The 15601-nt window shown below is 37.6% G+C and overlaps 3 protein-coding genes across 10 annotated transcripts; all 3 read left to right on the top strand.

The window, feature by feature from the left end:
• The first annotated feature begins 123 nt into the window (after positions 1–123).
• Positions 124–15263, top strand: LOC103941511 (amidase 1-like). Of its 6 annotated transcripts, none has more exons than XM_048568199.1 (12): positions 124–284; positions 796–948; positions 1028–1152; positions 1227–1352; positions 1689–1871; positions 2110–2257; positions 2368–2536; positions 2750–2884; positions 3021–3143; positions 3928–4004; positions 4112–4245; positions 15130–15263. In XM_048568199.1, exons 1-12 carry the CDS (start codon positions 175–177, stop codon positions 15156–15158), a joined length of 1512 nt encoding a protein of 503 aa, XP_048424156.1. In that variant the 5' UTR covers positions 124–174; the 3' UTR covers positions 15159–15263. The 6 variants fall into 6 exon arrangements, with proteins under 6 accessions (XP_048424156.1, XP_048424155.1, XP_048424159.1 ...); XM_048568198.1 differs by lacking the exon at positions 15130–15263 and adding an exon at positions 4359–4708; XM_048568200.1 differs by lacking the exon at positions 3928–4004 and having other exon boundaries at positions 125–284; positions 15130–15258.
• Positions 6597–8867, top strand: LOC108866743. Its single transcript, XM_048568519.1, has 4 exons — positions 6597–6600; positions 7431–7543; positions 8283–8344; positions 8524–8867. Exons 1-4 carry the CDS (start codon positions 6597–6599, stop codon positions 8816–8818), a joined length of 474 nt encoding a protein of 157 aa, XP_048424476.1. The 3' UTR covers positions 8819–8867.
• Positions 9274–12612, top strand: LOC103941917 (amidase 1-like). Of its 3 annotated transcripts, none has more exons than XM_048568205.1 (9): positions 9274–9424; positions 9907–10059; positions 10251–10375; positions 10450–10575; positions 10912–11094; positions 11340–11487; positions 11606–11774; positions 11973–12160; positions 12244–12612. In XM_048568205.1, the coding sequence occupies exons 1-9, from the start codon at positions 9315–9317 to the stop codon at positions 12257–12259; spliced, it is 1218 nt and encodes a 405-aa protein (XP_048424162.1). In that variant the 5' UTR covers positions 9274–9314; the 3' UTR covers positions 12260–12612. The 3 variants fall into 3 exon arrangements, with proteins under 3 accessions (XP_048424162.1, XP_048424163.1, XP_048424161.1); XM_048568206.1 differs by having other exon boundaries at positions 11973–12120; XM_048568204.1 differs by having other exon boundaries at positions 11973–12107.
• Positions 15264–15601: the final 338 nt, after the last annotated feature.

A 15601-nucleotide genomic window follows, 5' to 3' on the forward strand; every position in this document is an offset into this window, starting at 1 on the left:
AAGAGGCACCAAATAGAGGTGCCACATGTCATCCATGAAGTGGTTCAAAAGTGGTAAAATATCCCCCACCTGTGAAATTACCAGAATGCCCTTTCTTTCAGAAAAATATACGTTACGGGTCGTCACAGCCAGTACTGAGGCTGAAATTGTCTGAGACGGCAGTGGCAGAGGGAGATGGCGATGGACTCAGATCATGGAGCTTTCGTGGAGAAATTCCTTCTTCGACCGCCGTCTTCGTCACATGACCTTCCTCTAAGCGGCCTCACCTTTGCTGTTAAAGACATGTGAGAGCTACTCTCTTAAATTTTCCTCAATTATATCACTCTTCTATTTGGTGGATGCTTCAAAGTATGTAGTATTATATTTGAAATTCATATGCTTTTGTGCTTATTTGCGAATTTCGGATTTGGGTTCAATCAGTTTTCTCCAAGAACCCAATTTTGTGTGTTGTTTCTGTGATTGGGCGTTTCTTCATTTGAGAATGACTAAAAGCACTTTCAGAAAAAAAGTTCAAATGTTTTTTTCTTCTTTTCTGAAGTACTTGAATTTTTAATGAAACTTTGTGGTGGATTTGTTTCTACTAAAGTTAAAATACTTCCAACAAAAGCACTTATGATGAGAAGTGCTATTTCAGAGAAGCGTTTTAATAAATCTTCCTGCTTTGTGTGGTTTTTTGCGTGCTTGTGGAACCATAATGATGCACTTCAGGGTGTTGAATTGTGCATTTTTTTTCATGTGTGTGTGTGTAAAAGCCAAAACATTTTTTTGTTCGCTGAAATTTGAACTTGGAGGCAGATTTGATGTGGCTGGACGTGTGACTGGGTTTGGGAATCCTGATTGGGCGAGGACTCACCCGGCTGCTGAATCAACAGCTCCGGCTGTTTCGGCAATATTGAGTGGAGGTGCCACAAGTATTGGTATAACTGTCATGGATGAAATGGCATACTGGTATTTAAACAATGATTTTGTGCATTCGAAAATCACTCGACAGAAAAGACCCTTGAATTTCGCATTGTGTTGTTGGCAGTATAAGTGGAGAGAACAAGCATTATGGCACACCCAGAAATCCGTGCGCACCAGATAGGGTGCCTGGAGGCTCTTCTAGCGGTTCTGCTGTTGTCGTAGCTGCAGGCCTCGCAGATTTTTCCTTAGGCAAGTTATTCCTAGTGTGCTTTTGTTGTTTTCTTGCTTCTTTATGTTGAAGCACAAGACCCTCACTTTTTCAGGAACCGACACTGGAGGAAGTGTAAGAATTCCTGCTTCGTATTGTGGAATTTTTGGGTTTCGGCCATCTCATGGTGTCATTTCTACTTCTGGAGTTACTCCTCTGGCACAAAGTTTCGATACAGTGGGTAAGAAATCAATGACATTTTATATTGCAGACTGGCTTAGGAAATGGATTTCTGGTTGTGACAAAAAAAAGGTCATGTTTCGGTTTTTTTCCCTCGATTTTATGTAACAGGAAATATCTCTCTCTTTATTTCTAGAAAGTAGCTAACTTCTTCCGCTTCAATGATTCATATGCCATCCATGCATTCTGCATCCTTGTTGATTACTCGTGACACTTATGTGTTTAAGTTTTTCTGCAATTGGAAATATAGTACTTCGAAAGCTTTACCTATTCAAATGATCTATCTAGCACTCTAAGCAATCGGAAACCATCCCTTTGACACTAACTTCTGATATAGGATGGTTTGCAAGGAATCCTACGATTTTGAATAGAGTTGGACGAGTGTTACTCCAATTGCCTGATACGGGTCCTGTCGTACCCACTCAGTTAATCATCGCAGATGACTGTTTCCAGATTTCAAGTGTTCCAAGCAGTCGAGTGAAACAAGTACTTGTTGACTCAGTTGAGAAGTTATTTGGGGGTAAGTGATTTGACCGTATTCATCTGTTTCATCTCTCCCTGTAAGTATTTTGATTGATATGAATCGAGTCTAATTTATAATTCCCTGCGTTTTAAGACACAAATAGGCCATTAAATTCAGTGGAGAGATAATTACCTGAAAATCATCATTCTCTTTATTAAATTAGGTCTCCTGCTGAGATAGGGACAAGCTCATAACATGGAAAGAAGAAGCTCACTTGTTATATCTGCAAATGCAGGTCATGTTATAAAACATGCTAACCTCGGGGACGTTGTCAAGGACAAAGTTCCAAGCTTGAACTCTTTCTTGGATAAAGGAAATCCAAGTGAAGAGTACATTATACCATCATTGGCAGCCCTATCAACTGCCAATCGTCTTCTCGTAAGGTGCTGATTTGGTAGACTTGAATATGAGTGATAATTTCTGCATCTTCATCTTGATTAACAAAAATTAAATTTGTATGAATTCCAAATTTATTATTTGGTTGATAGAACAGGTATGAATTAAAGAGCAACCATGGTGAATGGGTTAGGACAGTCAGACCTGACTTAGGTCCCGGGATAGCAGAACGTATATGGGCAGTTGTTCGGTCAACAGATGAAAATGTCGATGTTATTCACTCCGTGATGACTGAATTGCGTGCTGCTCTTACTGACCTTCTCGGGGTACTCTCTCTCTCTCTCTCTCTCTCTCTCTCTCTCTCTCTCTCCCCTCTTTGCACATGCCAAAGTTCATTTTAGGAATCCGTCACTTCATATCAAATGAGTTCGGCATCTTCCTTCCTTTTGCTCTTAAAATGAAACTTTTAGCAGAAGAAATGGATGATACATTCTGTCTCTTATGAATACGTAACATAATCTCTTTGATTTACTCATCAGGATTTCGGTGTCCTCGCAATGCCTACAGTTCCAGGGGATCCACCAAAGCTGCAAACAGATCCTACTACACTGGGAGCTTTTCGTGCCAGGGCTTTCAGCTTCCTATCCATTGCCGTAGTTTCCGGATTCTGCCAGGTTTTTAAGCCCTCTATCTATCTCTACCTCTTCCTCCCTCTCTCCATGTTTGTATACAACACATTACGATCTTTTTCTTTGTCATTGACTGCAAGTATCTTGCGAAAGTTTGTAACTTATTTCTACGTATTTGCAGGTGAGTATACCACTAGGGATGTGCAATAACCTACCTGTTTCGGTTTCCTTGCTGGCAAAGCATGGTTCGGATGGGTTCCTGCTCAATCTTGTGGAGACTCTTTACGACACTCTCAAAGAACAGGTCGGGAAGTTGTGAATCTTGACTACAAGATTTTGAGCTGCAGATTCTGATAATCTTTTCCTAATACATGTGCAAATAAATTCTGCTAGTTTGTTATTGTTTTGTTTAAAAAAAAAAAAAAAAAAAAAAAAAACTGCTTCTGCTGTGTTTTATTGTAAATGTGCTTGTAAAAAAAAAAAAAAAAAAAAAAAAGAAGGTATCCGAGTGTTTTGTAAAATTTTATATAAAATTGATGTGAATATGTTAAATACTAAAAATGATATGACATTTAATGTGATATAGTAATTGTCAAAGAGAATACTCCACATGCAACATTCTTATTTTGTAAAATATGTAGGGGTATACTTGTCATTTGAAAATTTAAATGCCCACTGTTCACTATGCTTAGAAATTTTTAAAGGCATGGTAGACCTTGCTTCTGCCTTTCTTTGCTTTTGTGTTGTCATTGACATCAGTTTTTTAAGCAAGCACTTTTTTTCTTTACCAAACACATTTAATGTTCCAGATTTTTTCATAAGATGTTTTTTATAAAGGCACGACAACCTCAAATCTGTAACAACCCGACTCGATTTTATAGGAATGAATGGGGTATTTTCGTGAAATTTCATTTTGGGCTAGATCTTTTTATTTTGAAATTGGTTTTTGGATCTTAATTGGTGAGCCCAAGGGGCCCAGCTCCTGATTTGTCCCCCGATTCCCTTCCTCTTTTCTTTCTTTTTTTGATTTTTATAACTCTTTCTTTCTTTCCCTCACTTCCCTCTCTTCTCTCCCCACTCACTCCCAGTTCTCTCTCTTTCTCTCGATGTTCTCCTCTCCAGCGAGATACCACACATACACATTGTTGAGAGTTGTCCCGTATCGGTAAGGGACAAAGTTTGCTCTTAAAACAAAACTTTTAGCCGAAGAAATGGATGATACATACTGTCTCTAATGAATACGTAACACAATCTCTTTGATTTACTCATCAGGATTTCGGTGTCCTCGCAATGCCTACAGTTCCAGGGGATCCACCAAAGCTGCAAACAGATCCTACTACACTGGACGGTTTTCGTGCCAGGCTTTCAGCTTCCTATCCATTGTCGTAGTTTCCGGATTCTGCCAGGTTTTTAAGCCCTTATCTATCTCTACCTTTCCGTCCCCCTCTCCATGTTCGTATACGACATGTTACGATCTTTTTCTTGCGAAAGTTTGTAACTTATTTCTACATATTTGCAGGTGAGTATACCATTAGGGATGTGCGATAACCTACCTGTTTCAGTTTCCTTGCTGGCAAAGCATGGCTCAGATGGGTTCCTGCTCAATCTTGTGGAGACTCTTCACGACACTCTTAAAGAACACTTCGGGAAGTTGTGAATGTTGACTACAAGATTTTGAGTTGCAGATTCTGATAATCCTTTCCTAATATATTTGCTGGTAAGCTCTGCTAATTTGGTACTGTTATGTTTAAAAAAAAAAAAGGTTTCTGCTGTGTTTTGAGAATAAACAGTTGTAAAATAAAGTTGTTGAGCGTTTGATAAACTTTTATTGTAAAAATGCTTGTAAAAAAAAAAAAAAACAGTATCTGAGTGTTTTGTAAACCTTTATATAAATTTGACGTGAATATGTTAAATACTAAAAATGATATGACATTTAATGTGATATAATAATTATCAAAAGGAATACTGCACGGGCAACGATTGTTATTTTGTAAAATATGCAGGGGTATACTTCGTAATTTGAAAATTTCATTAAATGCCCACTGTTCACTATGCTTAGAAATTTTTAGAAGCATAGTAGACCTTGCTTTTCTTTGCTTTTTTGTTGTCATTGACAACAATTTTTTAAATAAACTTTTTTTTTTTCTTTACCAAACACATTTGATGTTCCAGATTTTTTTCATAAGCTGTTTTTTATAAAAGCACCACAACAGCCAAATCACTCATAAGGTTTAAAATAGAGAAGAAATTTCCTGCTTTATCCTTGTGTATGGTCCATGAGCAAGCTATCAAGCTTATATATTAGCTTTCATTGTGGAGGAAATTGCAATAATGATTTGTCAACTTTAACCTAATTGGAGCAATGGTCTCTCAACTAAAAGTTCATTACCACTGGTCCCTAAACTCATCAAAACGTGCAGATATGGTCTTTTTTGTCAACTCCATTAGAACTTCATTAAAAATGAGTCACATGTCATGCACGTGAAGATAAATTAAGGGGCAAATATAAAAAATCGAATAAGAAAAATTGTATTAATGGTTCCTCAACTTTAATCCAACTAAGGAAATGGTCTCTCAACTTTAATTCAATTAGAACAATGGTCCCTCAACTTTAACTCATTGTATCAATGCTCCTTCAACTTTAACCTATTGTAGCAATGCTTCTTCAACTTTAACCCATTATAGCAATGGTCCTTCCAACATAACTCATTTTGACAGAGTTTTGATAGAAGTTGACGAAAAGGACCATAGCTATACGTTTTGATGAGTTGAGGGACCAATGTGAATGGATTTTTGGTTGAAGGAACATTGTTCTAATTTGGTTAAAGTTGAGAGATCATTGTTACAATTTATTCTTCATTGTCGCATTTTAACAGAAAAGTGGTTTCCGTACTCTCCTTTTCACCTCCTGTATTTTCTTTCTTGATTTTGTCCTTAAATTATCAATACAATGGCTAGAAATTAAAGAGATTGCATATGTCCAAATGAGAGTAGAAACCACTCCACCGCTTTTCGTATACTGTCTATCTTATGAGGAGAAAATACCCACTCCATATACTTGGATAGTATTAAGGTGACTTTGGATGCGGTTCCTATTTATTAACGTTCTTTGATTGAAACCTGTTGGTTTTCAGTTTTTTTATTGAAGTCTCTGAAATTAATACAATAATTCATTTCTATATAGGTTATTACAATTACTTATATTAATGAGATTTTAAATAAAATCCATGATTTGTGGGATTGAAAATTAAAAAAAAAAATTATACTTATATAAAAATAATGACATGATTTGTCATTAAGATAAACTATATTTAAATAAAACCCATGATTTGTCATTACTTATATTAATGACATTTTACAGATAAAAAATTGGTAGCTTTTATATGTTGCCGTTTTGACACACCCCGACGTAGAGTATCCACGCAGACACCCGAATTGTGATGTGCTGGCCAACACTTAGAAGGTGACGAAGATATAATGTGTAATGATATGGAAAATGTGAATAAATTAAAACATAAAAGTGATCAATTTAGACTGCGTAGTGAGTGGGATTGAACTCATATCAAGTGATGTCAAAGCATAGATAAATTGCAATAAAAGAAGAGTAATGACATTTATACTAAAAGGAGAAGCCTCCAACATAACAACTTTTACCACCAATCCTCTGTAAAACTTAAAGAAAGCTGAGAGTTCCACTTCAATTGCATACCCATCAAAACTGAGATGCACGTATTTATAATCATCTCAACGTTACAGCATGGGTTTGAAACCCCTAGATACAAGGAAGTTTTGAAAGTTTAAAAATACAAATAGAAAGCTATAAGGATTACATGCGCAGCCTAGATTACATCAGATATTTGAAAACAAATCCTATAAACTAGGAATGGCTGAAAGGATAAGAGTTTGAAGTAAATCAAACTCCTGAAGATGCGGTGATAGCAGCTTAACGTTGACTTCGTCTAACATAATCGTCATCACGAAATCTCTGCCACTGAAATTCCTGGAGGGAGGAAAAACAAGGGTGGATGGGCCTGAAAAATAAAATTTTGTAAATCGTTTTCGAAAATGTGTAACATCTCCCTGTAAATCGTTTTTCGTTAATGGTATCTGCAGTTTTTCTTATCAAGGGAGCACAAGTATAGATTGCAGTGTTATAACGTTTGGTATGTGGGACGGGATGGAACAGAGTGGGACAAGGCGTTCTGTCCCACGTTTGGTGCGCCTAAAACGGGTGGAACGAGCTATTCCACGGGACGAGTTTTGGGTGAATTTTCGTTCCACCTCACCCCCTGGAACGACTCGTTCCGCATCCGTGGAACACAAAATTATAACATCTCCGTCTCATTCTTCTTCCTCCTTGTTTCCATCCGAGGGCATCTTTGCTCCCGCTCCGTTCCGTTCCGTCTTGTCCCGTCCTGTCCCGTCCCGTCCCATTCCGTTCCGTCCCGTCTGCATACCAAACGATACCCACTGAACCAGGTTTTGTGCTTCTGGTCATTTTATTGGTTGTGTTGTTTCTCATTTTATATCCCTGAGAAACGCCGTCACTGTTTTCATGCCTTCCAGTTGGTTAACTTTGTTTCTTAATTAGGTTTCTTAAGTGACATATTTGACGTACCAAGGTTTTGGAAGTCCCGCAAGTACCTTCAGCCAAACCGCTGGCTCCAAAGTTGGTTGAGAAGGGAAATCCAAGCTCTGATGCAGGTCTTGACTTCTTCTGCATAAATTTTCTCTCGTGGTGAGACGAGGACATTTCAACATCCTATAGAGTTTCATTTTTTTTTTTCTTTGGCTTGGCAATGAACTTGATCACCTAGTCCAATTAGCTAAATCATAAAATTGTGCATGTGGTCTTTCTTTATCTATGACGACCACAGCAGAACATGCGTGTTATAGTTATTCGGGTGACTCTTTATAGCTAACTTTCTTCTTTTGCTACTTGTAGAAGGTAGGTGTTGACTGTAGGAACTATAAATGGTTAGTCTTCAACAAGGATCACAAACAACATATCTTACATATAACATTACAAGAGTTGGCATTAAAAAGAGATCGACCATACATGAGAACCCATCTGCCCAGCAACAAAGACAGCATCAACACCAACTGAAAAACCTGGTGCAGGGTGTGTTTACTGGAAACACGTAAGAGTTCTTCTACTCACTCAAGACCTTATGTTCCAATGGTGATAGAACCCTGATTACAGAACATTTTCTTTGTGAGCAGGGAGTCCTTTTTATAAGTATAACCTTTGCCAACTTCCATCTATCGTGGAGTGTTGGTTCTTTACCGTTATTTGCAGTTTCAGATTGCAAGTTGTTTTGTGATCACAATCACCACATATTCCTTGATTATAGGAAGCAGTTTTACACGTTTACAACTCCCACCAGTTTGTACAATTGGCAACTGCATTTCTTCCTTATACAATTTAGTTTAGTCCAATTAGGTTTCTTACATTGACATCGTCATGCACCAGATACATGGCGTGATTAATTCATCCCTGACGAGGTGATATGTGTTACTCCCTAGATATTCAATTGAAAAATCGAATAACGTTCCGAAGTTTAGTTCCCATCTTTTGAGTTCTTTAGGACAAGATATGAGAAAGAACAACATTGAAGCGCTTAACGTGCAAAATTTCAATGAACTCTTTGTCTGAACTTTTACCTGGACCATGCATTTTCAAGGGATGAACAAAAAGGTCGAACGACAGCACCTGAAGAAAAACAAAGAGAATTTCAAGAATCAACCTCTGATGCAGCAGGGCCTTTCCTGGCAGCAAGAACCAATCGGTTTGTAAACGAGGTGGAACTATTTCTTGCTTCAGGTTTGAACATTGAAGCATACGCTGCTGTGTGCATGCAACGCTTAGGTTGGAGTGCTCCGGGAGCAACTACAGAGCCAGCAGAGGTCGAACTCGCCGTGCACAGACCTGTGATCCCTTTTTTATACATATTTTTTTATTCCGACAGCAGCGAATGAAAGTTCGTCTACATATGTATGGAGCTGCCACTTGAAATTTTGTTTCAGTGATAATACATTGTCTACTTGCGTTGGATCCATAAGCTAAGAAATTCACAATATTCTACTTGCTTTGGTCTTGACAATAAAAATCGATAGAAATGGTCTTTGAATTGTTCTTCTTTTTGCGGGTATTTTGTCAAATCAACTTCTCTACTTAAAGAGGATATTGACAGTTTTTTATGAAATGAGCAAAATAATTTATAATGGACAAATTCAAGGACTACTTGTATCGATTCTCAACATATGAGGACCATAGTGAGGACTTAAGCAACCTCAAAATTTCCACTTTGCCCTCGGTGACTGAAGTGACCACCTTATCAAAAACAGATATTTTTAAGGAATAGTATCTGTCCTTGCATTTGAATAGGATCGTCGTATGATTGATGAGTGGAGAGCTATTCACTTCTGTCGTCAAATGTGGAGCTGCTGCTGAGGCTGAGATTGTCTGTGAGAGATGGCGATAGACTCAGATCATGGAGCTTTCGTGGAGAAATTCCTTCTCCGACCGCCGTCTTCATCACATGACCTTCCTCTGAGCGGCCTCACCTTTGCCGTTAAAGACATGTGAGAGCTACTCTTAAATTTTCCTCAATTATATCACTCTTCTATTTGGTTGATGCTTTAAATTTTGCAGTGTTATACTTAAAATTCATATGCTTTTGTGCTTATTTGCGGATTTCGGATTTGGGTTGAATCAGTTTTCTCCAAGAACCCAATTTTGTGTGTTGTTTCTGTGATTAGGCGTTTCGTCATTTGAGAATATTTTTATTTTATTTTATGAAGCACTTGAATTTTTAATGAAACTTTGTGGTGGATTTACTTCTACTAAAGTAAAAATACTTCCAGCCAGCAAAAGCACTTATGATGAGAAGTGCTTTTTCAGAGAAGCGTTTAAATATATCTTCCTGCTTTGTGTGGTTTTATGTGTGCTTGTGGAACCATGATGATGAACTTCAGGGTGTTGAATTGTGCAATTTTTTTCATGTGTGTGTGTGTGTAAAAGCCAAAACATTTTTGTGTTCACTGAAATTTGAACTTGGAGGCAGATTTGATGTGGCTGGACGTGTGACTGGGTTTGGGAATCCTGATTGGGCGAGGACTCACCCGGCTGCTGAATCAACAGCTCCGGCTGTTTCGGCAATATTAAATGGAGGTGCGACAAGTATTGGTATAACTGTCATGGATGAAATGGCATACTGGTTAGTGCAAAGAGGCCTTATCTTACTTCACATGCTTAAACTTGCATTATTGTTTTGTTTGCAAAAATTTTGACAACTGATTGATCGCTACAAGTCTCTTTTCGTTGTAAAAGTATTTAAACAATGATTTTGTGCATTCAAAAATCACTCGACAGAAAAGGCCCTTGAATTTCGCATTGTGTTGTTGGCAGTATAAATGGAGAGAACAAGCATTATGGCACACCCAGAAATCCGTGCGCACCAGATAGGGTGCCTGGAGGCTCTTCTAGTGGTTCTGCTGTTGCCGTAGCTGTAGGCCAAGCAGATTTTTCCTTAGGTAAGTTATTCCTTGTGTGCTTTTGTTGTTTTATTGCTTCTTTATGTTGAAGCACAAGACCCTCACCTTTTCAGGAACCGACACTGGAGGAAGTGTAAGAGTTCCTGCTTCATATTGTGGAATTTTTGGTTTTCGGCCATCTCATGGTGTCATTTCTACTTCTGGAGTTACTCCTCTGGCACAAAGTTTCGATACAGTGGGTGAGAAATCAATGACATTTTATATTGCAGACCGGCTTAGGAAATTGATTTTTGGTTGTGACAAAAAAAAAAAGTCATGTTTCGGTTTTCCCTCGATTTTATATAACAGGAACTCTCTATTTCTGTTTCTAGAAAGTAGCTAACTTCTTCTGCTTTAATGATTCATATGCCATCCATGCATTCTGCATTTTTGTTGATTATTACTTATGACACTTCTGTGTTTAAGTTTTTCTGCAATTGGAAATATAGTACTTCGAAAGCTTGACCTATGCGAATGATCTATCTAGCACTCTAAGCAATCGGAAACCATCCTTTTGACACTAATTTCTGATATAGGATGGTTTGCAAGGGATCCTGCGATTTTGAATAGAGTTGGACGAGTGCTACTCCAATTGCCTGATACCGGTCCTGTCGTACCCACTCAGTTAATCATCGCAGAAGACTGTTTCCGGTTTTCAAGTGTTCCAAGCAGTCGAGTGAAACAAGTACTTGTTGGCTCAGTTGAGAAGGTATTTGGGGGTAAGTGATTTGACTGTATTCATCTGTTTCATCTCTCGCTGTAAGTATTTTGATTGACATGAATCAAGACCAATTTATAATTCCCCTCGCGTTTTAAGACACAAATAGACCATTAAATTCAGTAGACAGATTATTACCTGAAAATCATCATTCACTTAATTAAATTAGGTCTCCTGCTGAGAAGGGGACAAGCTCATAACATGGAAAGAAGAAGCTCAGCTCGCTCGTTATATCTGCAAATGCAGGTCATGTTATAAAACATGCTAACCTCGGGGACGTTGTCAAGGACAAAGTTCCAAGCTTGAACTCTTTCTTGGATAAAGGAAATCCAAGTGAAGAGTACATTATACCATCATTGGCAGCCCTATCAACCGCCGATCGTCTACTTGAAAGGTGCTGATTTGGTGGACTTGAATATGAGTGATAATTTCTGCATCTTCATCTTGATTAACAAAAATTAAATTTGTCGTTCATAATGAATTCCAAATTTATTATTTGGTTGATAGGATAGGTATGAATTCAAGAGAAACCATGGTGAATGGGTTAGTACGGTCAGACCTGACTTAGGTCCCGGGATAGGAGAACGTATATGGGCAGCTGTTCGGTCAACAGATGAAAATGTCGATGTTTGTCACTCCGTGATGACTGAATTGCGTGCTGCCCTTACTAACCTTCTCGGGGTACTCTCTCTCTCTCTCTCTCTCTCTCTCTCTCTCTCTCTCTCTCTCTCTCTCTCTCTCTCACATCTTTGACTAACTGTTATTTGTTAGCATCTTCCTTTCCTTTTGCTCTTAAAACGAAACTTTTAGCAGAAGAAATGGATGATACATACTGTCTCTAATGAATACGTAACACAATCTCTTTGATTTACTTATCAGGATTTCGGTGTCCTCGCAATGCCTACAGTTCCAGGGGATCCACCAAAGCTGCAAACAGATCCTACTACTCTGCACAATTTTCGTGCCAGGGCTTTCAGCTTCTTATCCATCGCCGTAGTTTCCGGATTCTGCCAGGTTTTTAAGCCCTGTATCTATCTCTACCTCTTCCTTCCCCTCTCCATGTTTGTATACGATACATTACGATCTTTTTCTTCGTCAATGACTGCAAGTATCTTGCGAAAGTTTGTAACGTATTTCTACGTATTTGCAGGTTACTATACCACTAGGGATGTACGATAACCTACCTGTTTCAGTTTCCTTGCTGGCAAAGCATGGTTCGGATGGGTTCCTGCTCAATCTTGTCGAGACTCTTTGCGACACTCTCAAAGAACACGTCGGGAAGTTGTGAATGTTGACTACAGGATTTTGAGTTGCAGATCTGATAATCTCTTCCTGATATGCATGTCCTTGTAAGTTCTGCTAGTTTGGTATTGTTATGTTTTCACAAAAACTGTTTCTTCTGTATTTTGAGAATAAGCAGCTGTAAAATAAAGTTGTTGAACGTTTGCTAAACTTTTATTGTAAAAGTGCTTGTAAAAAGAAAATAGTATATGAGTGTTTTGAAAACTTTTATATAAAATTGATGTGAATATATTAAATGACTAAAAATGATGTAACATTTAATGTAATATAATAATTGCCAACGAGAATATTGCACGGGCAACGATTGTCATTTTGTAAAATATGCGGGGATATATTGGCCATTTAAAAATTTCATTAAATGGTCACTGTTCACTATGGTTGGAAAAAAAAAACATTTTTTTAAAGAAGCATAGTAGACCTTGTTTCTACTTTTTTATGATTTTCTGCTGTCATTGACAATAATTTTTGAAATAAGCACTTTTTTTTTTTTTTTTTTTTAAATTTTACGAAACACATTTGATGTTTCAAATTTTTTTATAAGCTATTTTTCTATAAAAGCACCACAACTCCAAATTAGCCATAAGGTCTAAAATAGATATTAAGGTTCCTGCTTTTATCCTTCTGTATGGTTCATGAGCAAGCTATCAAGCGTATATATTAGCTCTCATTGTCTCATTTCATCAGGAAAGTGGTTTCGGTACTCTTCTTTTCACTTTTGCAGTTTCTTTCTTAATTTTGTCCTTAAACTATCGATACAACGACCAGAAAGTAAGAGACTGCATACATTCAAAGGAGTGTGTAGAAATCACCTGCTTTTTCGTATGCTATCTATCTTGTGAGGAGAAAATATTCACTCAATAGGATTTGGATCCCATCGGGATTGGGACGTGTGATCAAAAATTATTTGATTTTTTAATTTAAAATTAAACACAAATAATACATAACAAAAACTGACCGTACAACGTACAATGAATGGTTAAAATGTAAGAATTCCTAGGATCTCTACAAAAAGGCTTCGAAGAGGATCCTCATCCCACTCCATATACTTGGATAGTATAATTAGTAATTTAGTTATGTAATATTGAGACGTGTTGACTAATTCACAATCTAAATTACAATACAAATAAAAAAAAAAACCAAAATTTGAGAGTTTTAACGAAAAGGTCACGATATTATTTTTTTAAAAGAAAAATCATATTTTAACACTAAAAAGTCAATCATGGTACTATTCACGTTATCCTTTATTTTGTCTTAATCATTAAAACTCAAAGTTTTCAAATTTTTTTCATTAGTTTTCCTCCAAAATTATAAGTGAAAAGAAAGTGGTCCGAGTAGAAATGCGAGTTGTGTGGTGGACCTTTTGGGTGTCCTGCTTCGAAAGTATCGAAGAATGTACATGTGATGTTGAGTGGAGAAGGATTTTCATGCAATAAAGATTAACTATACGGATATTTTATTTCAATCACTCACTATTTTATAGAAAAGTTAACATCTAAGGCAATGAGCGATTAATTTATAAGTTTGCATTTCTGTTATATGTTAGTAATTTGATTTGTCGGACGAGAAATATTAAGGAGATTCTGATAAAAGTGAATTAAGACCTTAGTCGGACGAGAAATACTCAACAAAATCGAGTGATTCAAAAACAGAAATCATAGTTCTCGAAGAGACGAAGAGGACGATACCTCGCAAGATGGCTAACTCGCCGTGGTTTTGCTGGAAAACATCTTGAAAGCTGCGGAGGTCGCCGGAAATTGGGTAAGATTCAAATGGATATAACTTCTTCAATACTCAACGAAATTGGGTGAAACAAAAAGGAAAGTTGTAGTACTCAGCGAGATGAAGAGATTGATACCTTGCACGCAGGCCAACTCGCCTTGCTTTGGCTGGAAAGGGGTTGTGCTTGCTGGAAAAATTTGGAAAAGCAACTCCGAGCTATTTTCTGTGATTCACACCTATACACCACTAAAAACAACCTTCAATCTAACCCTAAAACACAACCCAAGGATTTCGAGAAGCTTACCAACGTCGAAAAAACATGAAACACGTCAGAGAAGACGATGAACAATGACACCACCACTGTTGGGGTTCCATGAAGGTTTGCTTGAGTTTTCCCGAGGTTCCTACGTCCAGTGATGTTGGTTTGGGGTTGCTGTTGCTTGTGTGACGAAATCGAGAAAAGAGGGAGAGATCAAAGAGGGAATGCATGGGGAGGTAAAGGTCCAGGGGTGAGGGAAGAAAGTGTGGGGGAAATGAGAGAGATGAGAGGCTCGAGGGACAAAATCAGGGGGTGGGCCCCTTGGGCACACCATTTAAGACCCAAAAATCATTATTTTAAACAAAAGAAACCTAACTAAAGTGAAAATACGAAAATACCCTTTTTGTTCTGTAAATCCCGAGCGGGTTGTTACACATACTGTCTTTAATGAATACGTAACACAATCTCTTTGATTTACTCATTAGGATTTCGGTGTCCTCGCAATGCTTACAGTTCCAGGGGATCCACCAAAGCTGCAAACAGATCCTACTACTCTTCACAATTTTCGTGCCAGGGCTTTCAGCTTCCTATCCATTGTCGTAGTTTCCGGATTCTGCTAGGTTTTTAAGCCCTTTATTTATCTCAACCTCTCCCTCCCCTTCTCCATGTTTGTATACGACACATTACGATCTTCTTCTTCGTCATTGACTGCAAGTATCTCGCGAAAGTTTGTAACGTATCTCTGCGTATTTGTAGGTGACTATACCACTAGGGATGTACGATAACCTACCTGTTTCAGTTTCCTTGCTGGCAAAGCATGGTTCGGATGGGTTCCTGCTCAATCTTGTCGAGACTCTTTACGACACTCTCAAAGAATACGTCGGGAAATTGTGAATGTTGACTACAGGATTTTGAGTTGCAGATCTGATAATCTCTTCCTGATATATATGTCCTTGTAAGTTCTGCTAGTTTGATATCTTCGGCTGTATTTTGAGAATAAACAGCTGTAAAATAAAGTTGTTGGGCTTTTAGTAAACTTTTTGTAAAAGTGCTTGTAAAAAAAAAAAAAAAAAAAAAAAAGTATCTAAGTGTTTTGTAAAGTTTTATATAAAATTGATGTGGATATGTTAAATGACAAAAAAGGATATAACATTTAATGTGATATAATAATTGCCAAAGAGAATATTGCACGGGCAACGATTGTCATTTTGTAGAATATGCGGGGATA

This window comes from the organism of the source record quoted next, unplaced genomic scaffold (assembly GCF_019419815.1).
Source record: "Pyrus x bretschneideri cultivar Hongxiangsu unplaced genomic scaffold, Pyrus_bretschneideri_v1 Contig48, whole genome shotgun sequence".
Classification (NCBI taxonomy): domain Eukaryota; kingdom Viridiplantae; phylum Streptophyta; class Magnoliopsida; order Rosales; family Rosaceae; genus Pyrus; species Pyrus x bretschneideri.